Raw genomic sequence first — 17,760 nt, forward strand, 5'->3', positions numbered from 1 at the left:
GACAGTTGTTCTGTGGGGGAGGAGTGGTCGCAGTAAGTGGGCTACTCAGCTCTCTTGGAAGTGATTTACGAAATTTTAAATTGCAGCAAGAACAATTAGTAACCTCATCCGGTGGATCGAGTTGATTGCACTCAGACTGGGGCATACAGTCTTCTCTTATCTTAATAGGAATTTATAAAGCGCACGGTCATTAAAAGGTTTCATGGTGCTGATCAGGCAGATGCCACATCAGAGGAAAGTTACACAAGAGCTTGCTCCTACAGCCAGGTCTTAAGCAATCTTCTGAACACCAGAAGAATGTTGCTCATCCGGATTTCTGATGGCAAGGAGTTCCAGAATTTTGGGGCGAGGTAGGAGAACCTAAGCCCTTCCTGGCGTCTAAGCTTGAAAGTGGGAATAGAAAAGGGCTGAAGGTGGGCAGACCGTAGATTATGGAGAGGAGCATGCCTTAATATTAGGCAGCTGATAAATTTGAGGCTCCTGCCGTACAGGGCCTTAAAGATTATACACCCTGACTTAAAGGCAATGCGTTGGGCAATAGGCAGCCAATGAAGTTTGTCCAACAAGGGTCTAGCAGAAAGCCATCTGGGATGCTTGTGGATTAACCTAGCGGCCTGATTTTGTACCAGTTGAAGGCGCTTGAGAAGGCACAAGGGAAGGCCAAGGTAGATGGAGTTGCAAAAGTCTAGGCGAGACAGTACCTGGGCAATCACAACCTGTTTCAGGGCAGAGTGGGTAAGCAAGTGGGCAATTTTCCTGATCCTGCGCAGCTGAAATAGGCAGGACGAGACCACTGCCCCCACTTGGCCTCTGAGAGAGAGGTCAGCATTGATGATGACCCCCAGACTTTTTACCGATGAAGAGGGGACAATAGAAGGACCCAATTCCACCGGCCAGTAGTGAGGGCCCCAAAAGAATTCGCTCTTCCCAGGCAAGATTAATTCAGTCTTTCCAGGGTTGAGGTTCAGATGGTTTAAGTCCATCCAGCTCTGAATATGGAGCATGGTAGTTTGAAATTGAAGGATGGAATCATAGGTACTGTTCAGTGTAAAAACCAGCTGGAGGTCATCCGCATAGTTAAAGGTAGTGGCCCTTATGTTTTTTAAGGAATGAATCAAAGGGCGGAGATAAAGGTTGAACAGGAGTGGGGAAAGGGACGAGCCCTGTGGGACTCCACATGAAGTCGTGAGCTCAGGAGCAGTGAAAGAGGCAAGACGAACAGCTTGGGTTCTGCCCTCAAGGAAGGATTTAATCCAGTCGTAGGCAGAACCCAGTATGCCGGCCTGTTTGACACGGTCCAACAAGATTTTATGGTTGACAGTGTCAAAAGCGGCCGACAAGTCTAGTAGCACCAGAGCCTGAGGGTCACCTTTGTCGGCATTGGCTCTCATAGTATCCAGCATAGCCAGGATCACAGCCTCAGTAGAGTGGGCGGGCCGGAAGCCAGCCTGGTGCGGCTCTAGAAATTCTGTGTGTTCAATAAAGTTGGAAAGGTTCTTATTCACATGAGCCTCTAAGATCTTGGCGAGGAAAGGGAGGAGAGAGATAAGCTGGTAATTAGAGGGGTTCAGGGGATCAGCTCCCGTTTTTTTAAGTAAAGGGATGACAATAGCATTCTTCAAAGCAGAGTGGATACATTAATTATCAGATTGTCCAGGGATTCCCTATACAATGTGATTGGAATACTAGCTTTGATGGTAGAGATCTTCTCCAGGTAAAAGTTATTCAGGGAATCACATACTTCTTGAGTTGGTGTCTGTACAGGAAGGGTCCTCTCGGAATTACATAGATCATTAACTATTGAGAAGATTTCCTTCGACTTATTCTGGGCGTCTGATATTCTTTGAGAGAAATAGGCTGCTTTGGCTCCCAAAATAGCAGTTTTGTATTCTTTACGGGCTAATGAAAACTGGTGTTTGTCTTCCAGGGAGTAGCGTGACCTCCATTTCCTTTCTTTTTGGCGGAGCTCAAGTTTGTTTTCTTAAATCAGCAGAGAACCATTTTTGGGAGTCAAAATGACAAGCATGGGTAAACTTAGTGAGTGGGGCATGAGTATTACAGGCCAACAGTAGCCAAGTAGAGATATTCGCTTCCATGGAGTTGACATCTGAATTAAAGGTGGGTACTGAACTCGCCAGTGTATCCGCAAAAGCTTGTTTATTTAAAGCCCTCCATTTTCTAGTCACTCCGCCCTCAGATGTGAGGGTCTTAGACTTAGAAAGCATGAAGCATTATGACATTGAATTGTATTAAATGGTGGTCTGATCATATGCATGGGGAGATGGACAATTCTGTCAGTGTGAGATTAGTGGACCAAATTTGGTCCAATGCTTGGCCTTTTATATGAGTGGCAGAGTGAATGTGTTGGACAAAATTTAAGTTAGAAAGTAAATCGAGTAGCTCTGAGGCATGAGATCCACCTGAGGCGTCATTGAACCAATAGCTCAGGTCGCCAATAAGTAGGATGTTAGTGAAGTTCATGGCAAGATTAGCCAGCTGTTCACATAAGGAAATAGGAACATTGGGCATGGACTGATAGGGCCGATAAAGCAAAACAAAAATGAGAACTCCAGAGCTGGAGTCAAGTTTGATAACTATATTCTCCACCGCCGGCAGAACCAGGGGAGAAACAGAAGTACATTTAGGATGTTTAAGTATAATAGCGGCAACTCCACCACCAGGCCTACCTGAGGAACGATTGGCCTGTAATTTAATTCATAATTCAAAATAGCTTTATTCGATTTTGAGAACAGAATCATAAAAGCACAAAAAATTACATTTCAATTAAAAAACGTGGATAAAAACCTTTCTTTTTTAAAAAAAAATCATTAATACAATAGCTAAAATATCATATGTGTCCTTTCACCAGTTCATTTGAGAAGTGAGGAAACAGTTAATGAGAAATTCAAACGGCTTTACATCAGCTTTCTATGGGCTATGATGGTCTTCAGATAAGATGCCACAGCCTTTATCTCAAAGGCAGTCTCTAGGTGTTTGAGTTTGTGATAGGCATCGTGGGATCCTCTGATGCCCCATTTAATAAATATAGGTTTTAAAAATTGTTTCCTGGGGGCCAGGTAAAAAAGGCAGAACAGAGTAGAATGGATGTTTGATTGTTTCGAAACTCCATCACAGGGGCATTCTTCCAGTTGTTTGCCCCCGTCATTGCATTTAGGAAAAGTTATCAAGCGGAAGAATGTGTCAGCTCGAAACCTTGTCAGTAGCATTCTTGAATACGGACTGCTCTCAATAGTTAGATATAATTTCATTCCTTCTGGTTGAATAAATGCACCTATTGAAGTATTCGTGAGTTTTCCTTTCTCACTCGTCCACCTTTGAATGGCCTGGTGATCCATTTATGGACTTTTTCAAAGAACGCTTGGAGATGACTTCCAGATACAGAGGGTCATTAAAATATTCCTCATGGCCAATATTTATGTACATTTGTCTCACATAGTTCAGTCATTTGACATTGCGTGCCCCCGCTAGGTTTAAGCAGTCTAAGATGACGTCCCTGTTTAGTGAAGTTTCCGGTGTAGTCCAGATTTTTTGCCACAAGAGGAGGGGGCTAGCTTTGATCGTGTCCTCTACAAAGGGGAGTCCCAATTCATTACGTGTAAAAAGGATGGATAATGATTTTGGGGTAGCCAGAAGATATCGTAAAAAGTTATTTTCAGTCAATTGTATCTGCTTGGTGTTTGTAATGCCCCAAATTCCCGCGCCATTTGTGCCAGTTAAAAGACATCTGGCCGTCTAAATTTGTAAAAGTTCTTTGGCAGGGCGACCGCCGAGTTTCCTCGAAAAATTTATTAAGGCTCCGGTTGCTCTGCTAAAGGCCAAGTTTCTGGCATGGATCGCCTTCGTCCAATTTCCTTTATTATCGAAATGTATTCCTAGATAACAAAAAGTAACGGTGTTAAGGATCTTTTTCTGGTTTAAGAAAATGTATTTGGGAATTTTTCTTAAGGGACCGGATCTCATGGAGTAGGTCTTTGTTACGTTAATAGTTAACCCACGAGTATCCATATAATTTGAAAATTCCACCACCGTCTTCTGCATGCCGATTGGGGTCCGTGATAGTATGGCGGCATCGTCCGCATATAAGAGGATTGGTAAGGAGGTCACTCCCACTGTGGGATAGTCAAACTGAAACTCTCATGTATTCCACCACTGTATTTATGTACAGTTTGAAAAAAGGAAGGGTGCAAGAATGCACCCTTGCCGCACACCTCTGTTGATGGGAAACTTATCAGAACATTGGCCTTCTCTGCCATATCTCACTCTAGCCCCTGCATTTCTGTATAGTTCCCTGATAAAAACAATAATTCTGTTCTCTATGCCTAAGGATTTCAGTGTGTCCCAGAGTTTGGTATGGTCTACACAATCGAAGGCAGAGGTCAAATCGACGAATGTTATGTATAGGCTTTCCTGTTTTGCCTCTGTATATTTAGCAACGAGCAGAGCCAGATTTAAGCTTTGTTCTATAGTACCCTTCCCTTGACGGAAACCATATTGAAGGGGGGTTATAGTGTTATTCTCTTCTGACCAAACTTGGAGCCTGTTTAGAATGATCCTGCCTGCTACCTTCATCAGTGCGTCCAGAAGTGAAATTGGACGGTAGCAGGCAGGATCATTTCTATTGCCCTTTTTAAAGATTGGGACCACAATTGCCTCAGGCCATGTTGGTATAAAACCCACGGTGTTAATGCTATTTAGAACATTTGTTAAAAGGGGAGCCCAGAGTTTTATCCTGCTTTTATATATATCAATGGGACCCCATCGTGTCCGGGTGCCTTGCCCGATGCGCTGTCAGTTATGGCCTTTGTAACTTCTAGGTAATCAAAGATAATTCCCAGCGGGAACTGAGCCGGGAGCTCCTTAGTTGAGTTTTGGCCTGTACATCCACTTTGGTTGGGGTTATTATACAGGTGCGTAAAGTGTTCAACCCACACCTCCCCCGTCACTGCAATATCTATCACGTCATTGTCACCATTTTTTTTAAAAAGGGGCGTTTACTGCCTTCCGGAAGGCAATGTTATCGTTTTTCTGGCAGGCTAGGTGTAGTATATAGTAGTCCTGGGGTAGGGCGGCCAAAACATCGGGGATAGAGTCCTGGGACAACCAGGTTTCGGTAAGTAGAAGTATATCTGGTTTGTCTACTGAAAGCAATAAAAAAATATCAAGCAGATGTATAACTAAAGAACGTGTGTTAAGGTACATAATGCGAAGGACAGAATGTTTAGCAATAATTGAGTCAGGGGTGAGGGAATGAGGAGAAGTGCAAATAGAAGCAAGCGGGGACTGTATGTATGGGAAATTCCATTAGTCCTTATACGGTTACAGGCAGCTGCATCAAGAGGTAAGCAGTGTGTAGAAAAATATCTAAGTTCCTCTGAGGAATATTTCAGAAAATGGCCATGGTGCCCGGTCCCTGGGCCAGTCGAGGCGCGGACGGGCGCAGTCGGGCTAGCCTTTGGCGCACCTTCGCAGTTGTGCGAAGGAATATCTTACTGGGAGAATATGTTTTGCTGATTTTAGGGTCGGGGTAAAGGCCCCTGGTCCCGTCCGGACGCAGACGGGCTTGCCTTTGGCGCGCCCGCTGCGCGTTCTGCAAGGCATCCGCATTTATCGAGGGAGGTAGGGGCTGCTAGAAAGCCAACCTCCTCGCGACCTGAATTAGCCCTGCAGTGAGGGCACAACAGGATTACACAAACTATTTGAACACACCTTTTAAAGAGGTCATTGCAGAGTAGGGCTTACAATCAAAGAGTGTGTGTAATAGGCCCAAGTCCACATGCATCTAGACTCTGCCCTCCCCGTTCCAGCTCCATTCAACATTTCACCTGGCCTACTACAGCTCCGAAGTAACAACAAAACGACTAAATATTAAACATCTTTTAATATACATTATTAAAAAGAAGGATAGAATTTGGCAAAAACTGTGAAGGGATCTTCTATTATACCAGAGGGAGCCCTATGTTATATGTAAGAATACAGAAAACAAGCATTTGCAATGCAATAGGTCTCGCATTAGGAAAGTTTGAGCTATTGGTATTGTAAATGACACATTTTTTATTTGTGTTGGTTTTGAAAATAGCAAAATAGCTTTGTCATTTACAATGCCAATAGTTATAACTTTCGCAAACTTGACACCTATAGCATTTGTAATACAATATGTATTGTATTTACGTGACTTTCATGAATTGATATTACAAATAACAATGGCTTTTAATTTAAAAAAAATATTTAATACTTAAATGAAAGTTATTGTAATAACAATAAAAGTAAAAGTAATTATAGTGGCAATAGCTTAAACATTTGTAAATAACGTTTGTGAAGATTATGTTCAGTGTATTTTATTGTGACGAAAATCCAAGAACAGAAGAGAAATATTAACCTCGTAACGGCTATGGAACGTCCAGCTACAGTGCTGGACGTTCCATTGCAGCTATGAGGTTCGAACGTTCAACGGCCGACGGCAGCACTCCTGAAGTAGTGGTGCCATCGGCCGCCGAACGTTCGAAGCACTTAAGAGGCTAACATCTTTTTGTTACATTTGTAATAAAGCTTGAAACATTGAGAGAACATATTTGAACCAGTTGTTGAATGGTTGCACAGATTGATGCTGTGGTGGCGCCGAGTGATGTGATGGCGAACGAGTGATGCTGTGGCGTTCAGTGATGCTGTGGTAGCGCATAGTGATGTTGTGGTGCCCCGGAGTGATGCTGTGGTGGTGCTGAGCGATGCTGTATGCTATGCTATGTTTTGCTTTGCTATCCTATGTTGTGTTGTTATGCTATGCTATGTTTTGCTATCCTATGCTTTGATTTGTTATGCTATGCTGTGTTTTGTTATGCTATGCTATGTTTTGCTATGCTATGCTATGTTTTGTTATGCTATGCTATGTTTTGCTATGCTATGCTTTGTTATGCTATGCTATGTTTTGTTATGCTATGTTTTTTGTGTTATTTTTTATTATGCTATGCTTTGTTTTAGTATGCTATGTTTTGTTATGCTATGCTATGTTTTGTTGTGTTTGGTATGCTATGTTTTGCTATGCTATGATATGTTTGGATTTGCTATTTTTTGTTGTGTTTTGTTAAGCTATGCTAAGTTTTGTTGTGTTATGCTATGCTTTGTTATGCTATGCTATATTTTGTTTTGCTATCCTTTGCTTTGTTTTGTTATGCTATGTTTTGCTATCCTATGCATTGATTTGTTATGCTATAATGTGTTTTGGTATGCTATGCTATGTTTTGTTATGCTATGCTATGTTTTGTTATGCTATGCTATGTTTTGTTATGCTATGCTATGTTTTGCTATGCTTTGTTATGCTATTCTATGCTTTGCTATCCTATGCTTTGATTTCTTATGCTACGCTATGCTGTTTTGTTATGCTATGCTGTGTTATGATATGCTATGTTTTGTTATGCTATGCTAGGTTTTCTTATGTAATGCTATGTTTTGTTGTGTTTTATTATGCTACGCTTTGTTTTGCTATGCTATGTTTTTTATGCTGTGCTATGCTATGTTTTGTTGTGTTTGGTATGCTATGCTATGTTTTGCAATGCTATTATATGTTTTGTTTTGCTATGCTATGTTTTGTTGTGTTTTGTTAAGCTATGCTATGTTTTGTTATGCTATGTATTGTTGTGTTTTGCTATGCTATGTTTTGGTATGCTTTGTTATGCTATTCTATGCTTTGCTATCCTATGCTTTGATTTCTTATGCTACGCTATGCTGTTTTGTTATGCTATGCTGTGTTATGATATGCTATGTTTTGTTATGCTATGCTAGGTTTTCTTATGTAATGCTATGTTTTGTTGTGTTTTATTATGCTACGCTTTGTTTTGCTATGCTATGTTTTTTATGCTGTGCTATGCTATGTTTTGTTGTGTTTGGTATGCTATGCTATGTTTTGCAATGCTATTATATGTTTTGTTTTGCTATGCTATGTTTTGTTGTGTTTTGTTAAGCTATGCTATGTTTTGTTATGCTATGTATTGTTGTGTTTTGCTATGCTATGTTTTGGTATGCTATGTTATGTTTTGTTGTGTTTTGTTATGAGAGTGTGTGGCAGTGATATAGAGTGTGTGGCAGTGATATAGAGTGTGTGGCAGTGATATAGAGTGTGTGGCAGTGATATAGAGTGTGTGGCAGTGATATAGAGTGTGTGGCAGTGATATAGAGTATATGGCAGTGATATAGAGTATATGGCAGTGATATAGAGTATATGGCAGTGATATAGAGTATATGGCAGTGATATAGAGTATATGGCAGTGAGAGAGAGAGTGTGTGGCAGTGAGAGAGAGTGTGTGGCAGTGAGAGAGAGTGTGTGGCAGTGAGAGAGAGTGTGTGGCAGTGAGAGAGAGTGTGTGGCAGTGAGAGAGAGTGTGTGGCAGTGAGAGAGAGTGTGTGGGAGTGAGAGAGAGAGAGTGTGGCAGTAAGAGAGTGAGTGTGTGGCAGTGAGAGAGAGAGTGTGTGGCAGTGAGAGAGAGAGTGTGTGGCAGTGAGAGAGAGAGAGAGTATGGCAGTGAAAGAGAGTGAGAGAGAGAGTGTGGTAGTGAGATAGTGAGGGAGAGTGAGTTTGCGAAGTAGTGAGATAGTGAGGGATAGTGATATTGTGAGTTGTTGTACGGGAGTGATTTGGTAGTGTCCCTGAGTGATGTGGTGGTGTACAAGAGTGATGTGGTGGTGTCTCTGAGTGATGCCGTGGTGTCCCTGAGTGATGTGCTGGTGTCTGAGTGATGTGCTGGTGTCTGAGTGATGTGCTGGTGTCTGAGTGATGTGCTGGTGTCTGAGTGATGTGCTGGTGTCTGAGTGATGTGCTGGTGTCTGAGTGATGTGCTGGTGTCTGAGTGATGTGCTGGTGTCTGAGTGATGTGCTGGTGTCTGAGTGATGTGCTGGTGTCTGAGTGATGTGCTGGTGTCTGAGTGATGTGCTGGTGTCTGAGCGATGTGCTGGTGTCTGAGCGATGTGCTGGTGTCTGAGTGATGTGCTGGTGTCTGAGTGATGCCGTGGTATCCCCGAGTGATGCCGTGGTGTCCCCGAGTGATGCCGTGGTGTCCCCGAGTGATGTGCTGGTGTCTGAGTGATGCCGTGGTGTCAACGAGTGATGCCGTGGTGTCAACGAGTGATGCCGTGGTGTACCAGAGTGATGTGGTGGTGTACCAGAGTGATGTGGTGGTGTACCAGAGTGATGTGGTGGTGTACCAGAGTGATGTGGTGGTGTACCAGAGTGATGTGGTGGTGTACCTGAGTGATGTGGGGGTGTCCCTGAGTGATGTGGGGGTGTCCCTGAGTGATGTGGGGGTGTCCCTGAGTGATGTGGGGGTGTCCCTGAGTGATGTGGGGGTGTCCCTGAGTGATGTTCGGGTGTCCCTGAGTGATGTGCTGGTGTCCCTGAGTGATGTGCTGGTGTCCCTGAGTGATGTGCTGGTGTCCCTGAGTGATGTGCTGGTGTCCCTGAGTGATGTGGTGATGTCTCAGAGTGATGAGGTGGTGCCCCCGAGTGATGTGGTAGTGAATCCAATAATAGTGTTTTTTGCGTAGAATGTCTATTGGTAATTTGCCTTAGATTGTAATCGGTGTAAAGGAAATATTTTAATACAAAACAATGACGAACTAATTTGAGCGCGTAAATGTGACTTACTAAAGCAATGCAAGCAAATAAATGTAATATACGCAGGCAACATGTTTGCATGTGATACAAGGATCGAGTTTGTGCCAGTACATGTAAAAGGAAGTACGTAACTCCATGGAAGCGAGAGACGCGTGGGTGGAGAGGAGCCAGTGAGGCGGAGATCAAAGAGAAAACTAGCGACCATATGGAGAGGGAGGGGGTGTTGTGCTTCGTGAGTTTAATGTTTATGGTAAGAGAGTGAGATCTGGGCGCATCGGTGCCACCACATTTGTAGACTGCAACATCACCGTGCACTTATTGTAAAATGTAGTTATACAAAAAAGAAGCATAAAACACATGGCATCAACAGGCATTTACAACCCCCTACAATTCAAATTAAAATGTAATGACGCCTTTTGGAAACGCTTTCATCCTGTAACGTGTGTTTTATTGTATAATTTGAAAAAAAACATACTGACATCGTAAGAAAGCAGTGTGTGAGGGTGAATTGTATAAGGGGTAAGTGTATAAGGGTGCGGGCTGTGTGCGTGCGCGGGTTGTAAGTGTGCAGTGTGGCCTAAAGTACTCTGAGTGGCTAATGTATGAGAGAGCAGTGAAAAGGGGGGCAGTGTGTGAGGAGGGGTCAGTGTATGTGGGTGTAGTGTGCATTCTGAGTTCCCGGGTGCGTGAGGCTGGTGTGGTGCGTGAGGCAGAAGAGTGCGTCAGAATTCTGAGTCTCTAACCCCACCCCGCCTCTCTTGGTAAGTCGTGGACTGCTCAAACTTCGCTACCGTGAATGTCAGATGCTAAATATACTTGCTTATCAGTTTTGGGCTCAATAGTATGGTTAATCCCCTGGATACCATTGGTAAAAGGTTCCTCTTAAAGTCTGAGCCCAAAAGTCCCCACACGAGGGTCAGGTCCATGCTCTAGAAAACTATCAAATAAATAAAACATATGAGGTTCTGAAAGTAGTCTCCTTGTCACTCCTGTATCAATAAGGCCAGTGAGAGTTTTCATAAATTGTTTACATTTCTTTTATTGTTCTGCCGTTTTATCGTTTATCGCATATAGGCCTTCGCCTATCTAGTCGTAGCTTTATAAAATAAAATAGTAAAAAAAAATGAAACGGTGGCTTAACTAGCTGTGGTACAATTGATAACAAGCATTGGAAATGCAATAGGTCTCGCAGCATTAGAGTTAGTGCTTTTAGAATTGTTTATGGGTTTTTTTGTAAATCTTTAGCATTTTTGTTTCCTGTAGCCAATGCTAAAGAATTTTAAAAAAAAAAGCCATAAACATTTCTAAAAGCTCTAACTCAAATGCTCCGAGACCTATTGCACTGTGTGAGTGTGAGGGGTTGAGGGTGAGTGAGGGTGAGTGAGGGTGAGTGAGGGGTTGAGGGTGAGTGAGGGTGAGGGGTTGAGGGTGAGTGAGAGTGAGGGTGAGTGAGGGTGAGTGAGAGTGAGTGAGAGTGAGGGTGAGAGTGAGTGAGGGTGAGGGTGAGTGAGGGTGAGTGAGGGTGAGTGAGGGTGAGTGAGGGTGAGTGAGGGTGAGTGAGGGTGAGTGAGGGTGAGTGAGGGTGAGTGAGGGTGAGGGTGAGTGGGGTGAGTGAGGGTGAGTGAGGGTGAGGGTGAGTGAGGGTGAGGGGTTGATGTTGAGGGGTTGAGGGTGAGTGAGAGTGAGAGTGAGGGTGAGAGTGAGTGAGGGTGAGGGTGAGTGAGGGTGAGTGAGGGTGAGGGAGGGTGAGGGTGAGTGAGGGTGAGTGAGTGAGGGTGAGTGAGGGTGAGGGTGAGTGAGGGTGAGGGGTTGATGTTGAGGGGTTGAGGGTGAGTGAGGGTGAGTGAGGGTGAGGGTGAGGGAGGGTGAGTGAGGGTGAGTGAGGGTGAGTGAGGGTGAGTGAGGGTGAGTGAGGGTGAGTGAGGGTGAGTGAGGGTGAGTGAGAGTGAGTGAGAGTGAGGGTGAGGGGTTGAGGGTGAGTGAGGGTGAGGGGTTGAGGGTGAGTGAGGGTGAGTGAGGGTGAGGGTGAGTGAGGGGTTGAGGGTGAGGGGTTGAGGGTGAGTGAGGGTGAGGGGGAGTGAGGGTGAGGGGGAGTGAGGAGTGAGAGTGAGGGTGAGTGAGGGGTTGAGGGTGAGGGGTTGAGGGTGAGTGAGGGTGAGGGTGAGTGAGGGGTTGAGGGTGAGGGGTTGAAGGTGAGTGAGGGTGAGGGTGAGGGGGAGTGAGGAGTGAGAGTGAGGGTGAGTGAGGGGTTGAGGGTGAGTGAGGGTGAGGGGGAGTGAGGAGTGAGAGTGAGGGTGAGTGAGGGGGTGAGGGGTTAGGGTGAGTGAGGGTGAGGGTGAGGGGTTGAGGGTGAGCGTGAGGGGTTGAGGGTGAGTGAGGAGTTGAGGGTGAGGGTGAGTGAAGGGCGCCAAAGGGATTGGGGGGATGGGGCACCAACGCAGGCAGCCACAGAAGACCCGGCGTAAGGGGTAAGTGGTAGGAAAAAGGGGTCGGCAGAGTAAGGAATTGGTAAGACAAGGATATCCTGCACAAGTATATAAATAAGTCCAGACAGGCCACTCTGGATGCACACCTTCCCCCTCGCACGGCGCATGCTCATAGAGACAAGAAGCCGGACATGTAGGGGAAAGGTTTTGTGCACTCCCGGGGTGGGTACCGATCGTGAGCATTTCTTTAAGTAGGGAGGAGGGAGGAAGCATGTCATGGTCCAAGAGGGCAATTAAGGGGTCTAGCAGCAAGGAATGTCCCACGCGGCCTAGCAGATTACAAAGGCCTGGTCTCCTTAACCTGGCAGCGTGGGTGGGAGGAGCTGCAATAGGCAGGCTGATTTTGTCACGGGGAAAAGAGAAAGCACGGCGCTTGTGAATGAGCAGTGTGCTGATAAGAGTTATTAAACAAGCGCGCAAAAGGCAGGCTGATTTTGTCCCTGGGAGAAGAGAAAGTGCTGCGCTCGTAAAACGAACAACGTGCTGAGAAGTGTTATTAAAAAAGCGCGCAATAGGCAGGCTGACCAGTCAGACCCACAGAACCACCGGAGGCTTGTGCAGTGCCGTTGCAGGTCTCTCAATGGCTCTGGCGCTTACTTGGATTTAGTTAAGAGCGGTCTGCATGGTCTCTGATGGTAGAACCTGTAGGTGAAAGAAGCTTCTCTTGTCTTGGTTGTGACCCCTTGCACTGGATTGCAGTGCACCTCGGGCCCTCCTGCCTGTGGGAGACCTAGACTTAAGCTACTGCCATGTTGCTTGGAAGGTGCCTTGTTGGAGAGCACGATATCGGCAGGGAGGGCGGGCCTTGGATTAAGGTAAAAATAGAACGGCTGCTGATGGATAATAAGGACAGCCCCGTGGAATTAGGTTTTTTGAGCGCCTATTGTAAAAATAAAGCGTGACCTAAACAGCTGTAGCCAAGGCGGGGAACGGGGGAGCAAGCGCCACGCTTTTTTGTAAATCTAAAGGTGCCACCATATTTTAAGTTAAAGTGCGGCATGCGGCGAGAGAGGGGAGGGGGGAGGAGAAATGCGACACGGCGGGAAGGGGAGGGGGCGGAGCGGGTTAAATGAAACAAACAAACAAGACGGACGGACGGACGGAGGAGAGGGGAGGGGGAGGAGAAAGAACCTGTAGGTGAAAGAAGCTTCTCTTGTCTTGGTTGTGACCCCTTGCACTGGATTGCAGTGCACCTCGAGCCCTCCTGCCTGTGGGAGACCTAGACTTAAGCTACTGCCATGTTGCTTGGAAGGTGCCTTGTTGGAGAGCACGATATCGGCAGGGAGGGCGGGCCTTGGATTAAGGTAAAAATAGAACGGCTGCTGATGGATAATTCAGGCAATGCTGGTACACAAGGGGAATGTGAACCTTAAAAATGGAAGCAGAAGCTGTTTGGATTAGCGAGAGTGCTTTTAAGTAATAATTTGACTAATCCATTCTAAGTAATAAGGTAAAAAAGTCGCTACTCGGAGGTTAAGAAAAAAGAAGCCGGAGGGAAGAGAGGGGAGGGGGGAGGAGAAATGCGACACGGCGGGAAGGGGAGGGGGCGGAGCGGGTCAAATAAACAAAAAACAAGCTGGAGGGAAGAGAGGGGAGGGGGGAGGAGAAATGCGACACGGCGGGAAGGGGAGGGGGCGGAGCGGGTAAACAAAGACGGACGTGCACGCGCTTTTAAGGTCAATGCGCATGCGCATAAGCTCAATGCGCATGCGCATTGACCTTAAAAGTCACGGGCACTGCAAGGAATCGCCACGATTCCTTGCAGTGTGGATAAAGAGTGGATAAGTCGCAATACTCTCGCCTTGCTCGATGCGCATGCGCATCGACAGGCGAGACCTAAAAACGTGCAAAGGTGCCATCTGGTGGTGAACTGGCGTAGGCACAGGCAATAAAACTGGGTGACAGCGGGCAGCCTCCCCCTGGGGCTGAGTGACTCTGATTAACTCGGAGTGTTAACAGAAAGAGAACGAGACAAGCCTACAGGCACCGGTGGGAAACCTGCAGGACCGGAGTCATAATCTCAACAGGGCCAATTCGGCAGTTCATTCTCTCAATATCAGACACTAAAATGCCACTACCATCTGAGATCCTAATCTTTTAGCGCCAAGAAACATCAAGGTAGCACAAACCGTTACACGAGAGGGTATTAATTCTGCTTACCATATGCCCCTTCCAGCACATATTACAAATACTTGACGGTCCTATTACGCTAGCATTACTCAATGTAAATCACTTTCACAGACACAACCTAAATACTTAATGAATTATGCAGTGCAGCCTGCGGAGCGTCGCCCAGTGACGCGGTGGGATGGGTGCCGTGCCCTCTCTTGCCTAACTGCAGTGCCAGTCCACCCCAAGCGGTGCCATTTCACGCATCCTCAGATGGCCTGGCAGGCAGGGGCAGGCCTTTGTCTCCAGAGGCGAGGCGTCAATATATAGGTGTCATTGCACAATCATATGCCAGCATGCATTGCAGTCTATCAACATTTGTAACCGTGTTCAGTGGGTTAACACATGTGCAGCTTACAGGCCAAGCACTGGAATCCAGGGAGAAGCAGACCTTCATCCTACCAAGTTTGATAAAATAAGTAGTAGGCTGCTGCTTTTAAATTTCCTGTTAAATATGTTTTAATGATCATGTGCCAAGAAGCTGCTTTCGCGGCTGTGCAGGTCTACTTTGCTCCCCAAGAGCTTTTGAAGTTTTGAGTGTTTCCGCTTTGCCTCTTTTTAGAGATATTTTGCAAGCCCTAGCTTGACAGGAGGGGGCAGGGGTTAGGAGGGCTGCAGTGAAGCGCCGTTTCTTTGTTAGGGTATGCCTGTCTGATGCATTCCTAACCCCCACTCCCCACCCCTCCAGCCTCCTACCGGGACCCTCTTCTGTGTGTATTGGTGGAGGGCTTCAGCTACCTGGAGTGTAAGTGCTGCTTGAAGTGTATTGAAGTAGCTCTGCCTGTTCTAGTTTTGCTAATTTTTTTGTGCCCAGTTCACAGAGGCCTGGGAAGGGGAGCCGGTTGTTCGGGTGGGGGGGGAGGGGGGGGGGGGGGGAACGAGAAGTCATTCGGTGCCCTGGTGCTTTGAAGACAACACAAATCATGCCTGGGGGCACACTTTCCCTTTAAAACAGTTCCTTATGTCTGGCTATTGGTTACATAAAAAAAAATATCTTTACACATTGCATTTCAACTGGGATTTTGCATACATCGCTATCTGTGATGTGGATCCCAGCTACTGTGTTTTAAACTGTTTGATATACGACTGACAGTCACGATTACTTTCTAACACGGATTTGCAACCCACAGCACTTTTTCTGAGGAAAGTCTTCCTTGTAAACAATTTGAGCTGGCCTTTTTAGATGGTCATCCCTGCCAACTCCCCTAAACTAGACATCAATTCCCCCACCTCCACTCCAGTGCATTTCAAGGAGACAGGATTGGAGAAGATGTGGAGTCCCCAATATTTGGACATAAAACGACATCCATCAGTGCATATTTTTGCTCCTAGTGTTACTGAGTGACAGGAGTTAATCTCCAGCCCGGGTAACAACTTACAGATGTTGAAAACTTCCGGTCAGTCTCTGCTCCTCTGGATTCATGCATTTCAGTGGGAAAATGTAACCTTTGGACTTGTTTGTTGAATATAATATATCTTATATTTAAAAAAACGGTTTTCTTTGGGGGGGGCGGGGTGGTAAACAGAATACATGAACGGTATGTAGGGAAAGAAGCCAATAATCCACTAATGGGACAGGAAAAGTAGATTGTTCTGATGAGAAATTACAGAAATAGGCACACAATTGAAAAGGTGAGAGTTTGAATGGAATGAACTAAGAGGGAAGGTATTCATGAAGGGAAACGAGGGAGTGTTAATAAAGTGGGCAACTCCCCACTAAGAATGAATGGACCTCTGTGACTTTAAACGTGATTTAGAACAAGGCAGCGCTGGGAGGGGGGCTGGGCACGAAGGAAGGAGAAATGTGAGTCACGGCAGCCGTGAAGTGTGAAGCAGATACCTTTGAGCTCTCTGAGGCAGGAGCAAATGGTAAGGGGTGGAGAAATGCTGCTGGGGTGAATGCCTGAGGCCAAATCCGGATCGTAAAAGTCAGCTTTGTGGATGGACGGCATTAGGTCTCTCTACGAGACCTAAAAAATGGAACTGCTGATTCTTAACCCCTTCGATGCTGATGACGAGCTCAGCTCGTCATCACCCACGGTTGGCGTGTGCAGATGACGAGCTGAGCTCGTCATGTAACGCGGAAAAGTGAAAAAAGCCGCGCAGCTCAAAAATCGCCGCAGCAGCGATGCGGTTAAATAGGGTTTTTCAAAACCTAGTCCAGACGTTGTGCTTACTGAGAAAGTGGAGTGAAAAATCCATTGAGTAATATCTAAAGTATAGATTGGAGGAGGGAGGAAGTAAAAGGGATGCAATCAGGAAAACACACAAGCTTAAGCAGACCATCGAAGCAAAATAATAAAGAAATCAGTCATTTCAATAAATCGCTAGCCATGCCAGTATTTTCTAAAAGCAGTAAATAACGTGTCCCCATCACTCGACACAAGGGGGTGCCCGCAGAATATCGTGGTAGGAATCTCAATAGCACAGACACGCTATCTAAAGGCAAAATATGAGATATTCTGTACCTAACTCCACATACCTGTAAATAAAAATATATAGTATCTTTAAAGCGCATAGATTTGAAGTTAAGAATAGTCCATCTATATTTTCTCTATAAGCACTTACATTTCCATATTGTCATACGTGCCACTAGACCCGATTCAGGCAGGCTTTATTTTAGCTGTCTCCTGCCTAAACTTTGCCTGCTTCTCCAATTTTTTCGAGATTCTCCCACTTTCCTGGTCTCAAATGTGGGCATACATGTATTTTGTGCGCTCGATATTCTGTCCACAATATGAATGTATCACATCATGTGTAGCCTGGATATGTTATAGTACAACGGCCTCGAGGAAAGAGTTATCAGCCACATTCGGTACTAAAGCTAGATACAAACCGAAGCACATACACGGGAAAATACAATGCAAAGGCAACTTGAGGTCAAGAAGCAGAAACGACCTTGATAACGGTCCCAATTAAGATCTTTCAATATACCTCATAATAATGTATAGATTTCCAATCATGAGAAAGTTCCCCGAATAAATGGCACGGCTCTGTGGTACCCACGGCACGGAAAACTTCCAGGTTATGTGTGAGAAGAAAGCAGAAAAACATCCAGAGCAGCCACCGTGACCCTCAGCACATGCAATGAAGCTCGCCCAGGTCAGGCATTGACTTCTGGCGGGCGCGCGCCTCCCCCGGGTTCTTGCGTGGAGGGCGCGCGCCTCCTGCTCACCTTCTCGGAGTTCTGCTGCCTGCCCTCCCGGCTCTGCGACCTTCGATGCCTCGCGCGCTATCCCTCAGACCAGCTTACGCGGCCACCCCAGTAAGGCTGTGCAGCCGGCGTCTCGAGACCAGTCACCAGGAAGTGTCGGGGAACGCCTCGAGCCGCGCGCTGGGCCCTGCCCTCCTGTGTTGCCTGAAGGGAGGCTGCTGCTGAGTCAGGTGTGAAGAAGAGGCGGATGCCGGGCTGGAACGTGTCAGGACAGGTCTTTAAGTGGGATGAAAAAACTGTGTGTGTGTGTGTGGAGTGGGGTCTCTCA

The 17,760-nt window shown here is 46.0% G+C and overlaps 1 protein-coding gene across 3 annotated transcripts in view; it reads right to left on the reverse strand.

The window, feature by feature from the left end:
- Nucleotides 1-17,760, reverse strand: part of HPDL (4-hydroxyphenylpyruvate dioxygenase like) — a 77,805-nt gene that overhangs the window by 24,084 nt on the left and 35,961 nt on the right. Inside the window, exon 1 of one of the 3 annotated variants that reach the window (XM_086952293.1) lies at nt 17,454-17,607. The exons of 1 other annotated variant lie outside the window; for it this stretch is intronic. Coding sequence is in view for 1 of the 2 variants with exons in the window: in XM_086952292.1 (XP_086808418.1) it covers nt 17,213-17,332 (120 nt within the window). In the remaining variant the exon portion in view is untranslated. Of the gene's footprint in view, nt 1-17,212; nt 17,374-17,453; nt 17,608-17,760 lie in introns of those variants that run through there. One more of the 3 variants, XM_086952292.1, reaches the window with a different exon arrangement.

The sequence above is a fragment of the Lissotriton vulgaris genome, chromosome 1_1 (genome assembly GCF_964263255.1).
Source record: "Lissotriton vulgaris chromosome 1_1, aLisVul1.2, whole genome shotgun sequence".
NCBI lineage: Eukaryota > Metazoa > Chordata > Amphibia > Caudata > Salamandridae > Lissotriton > Lissotriton vulgaris.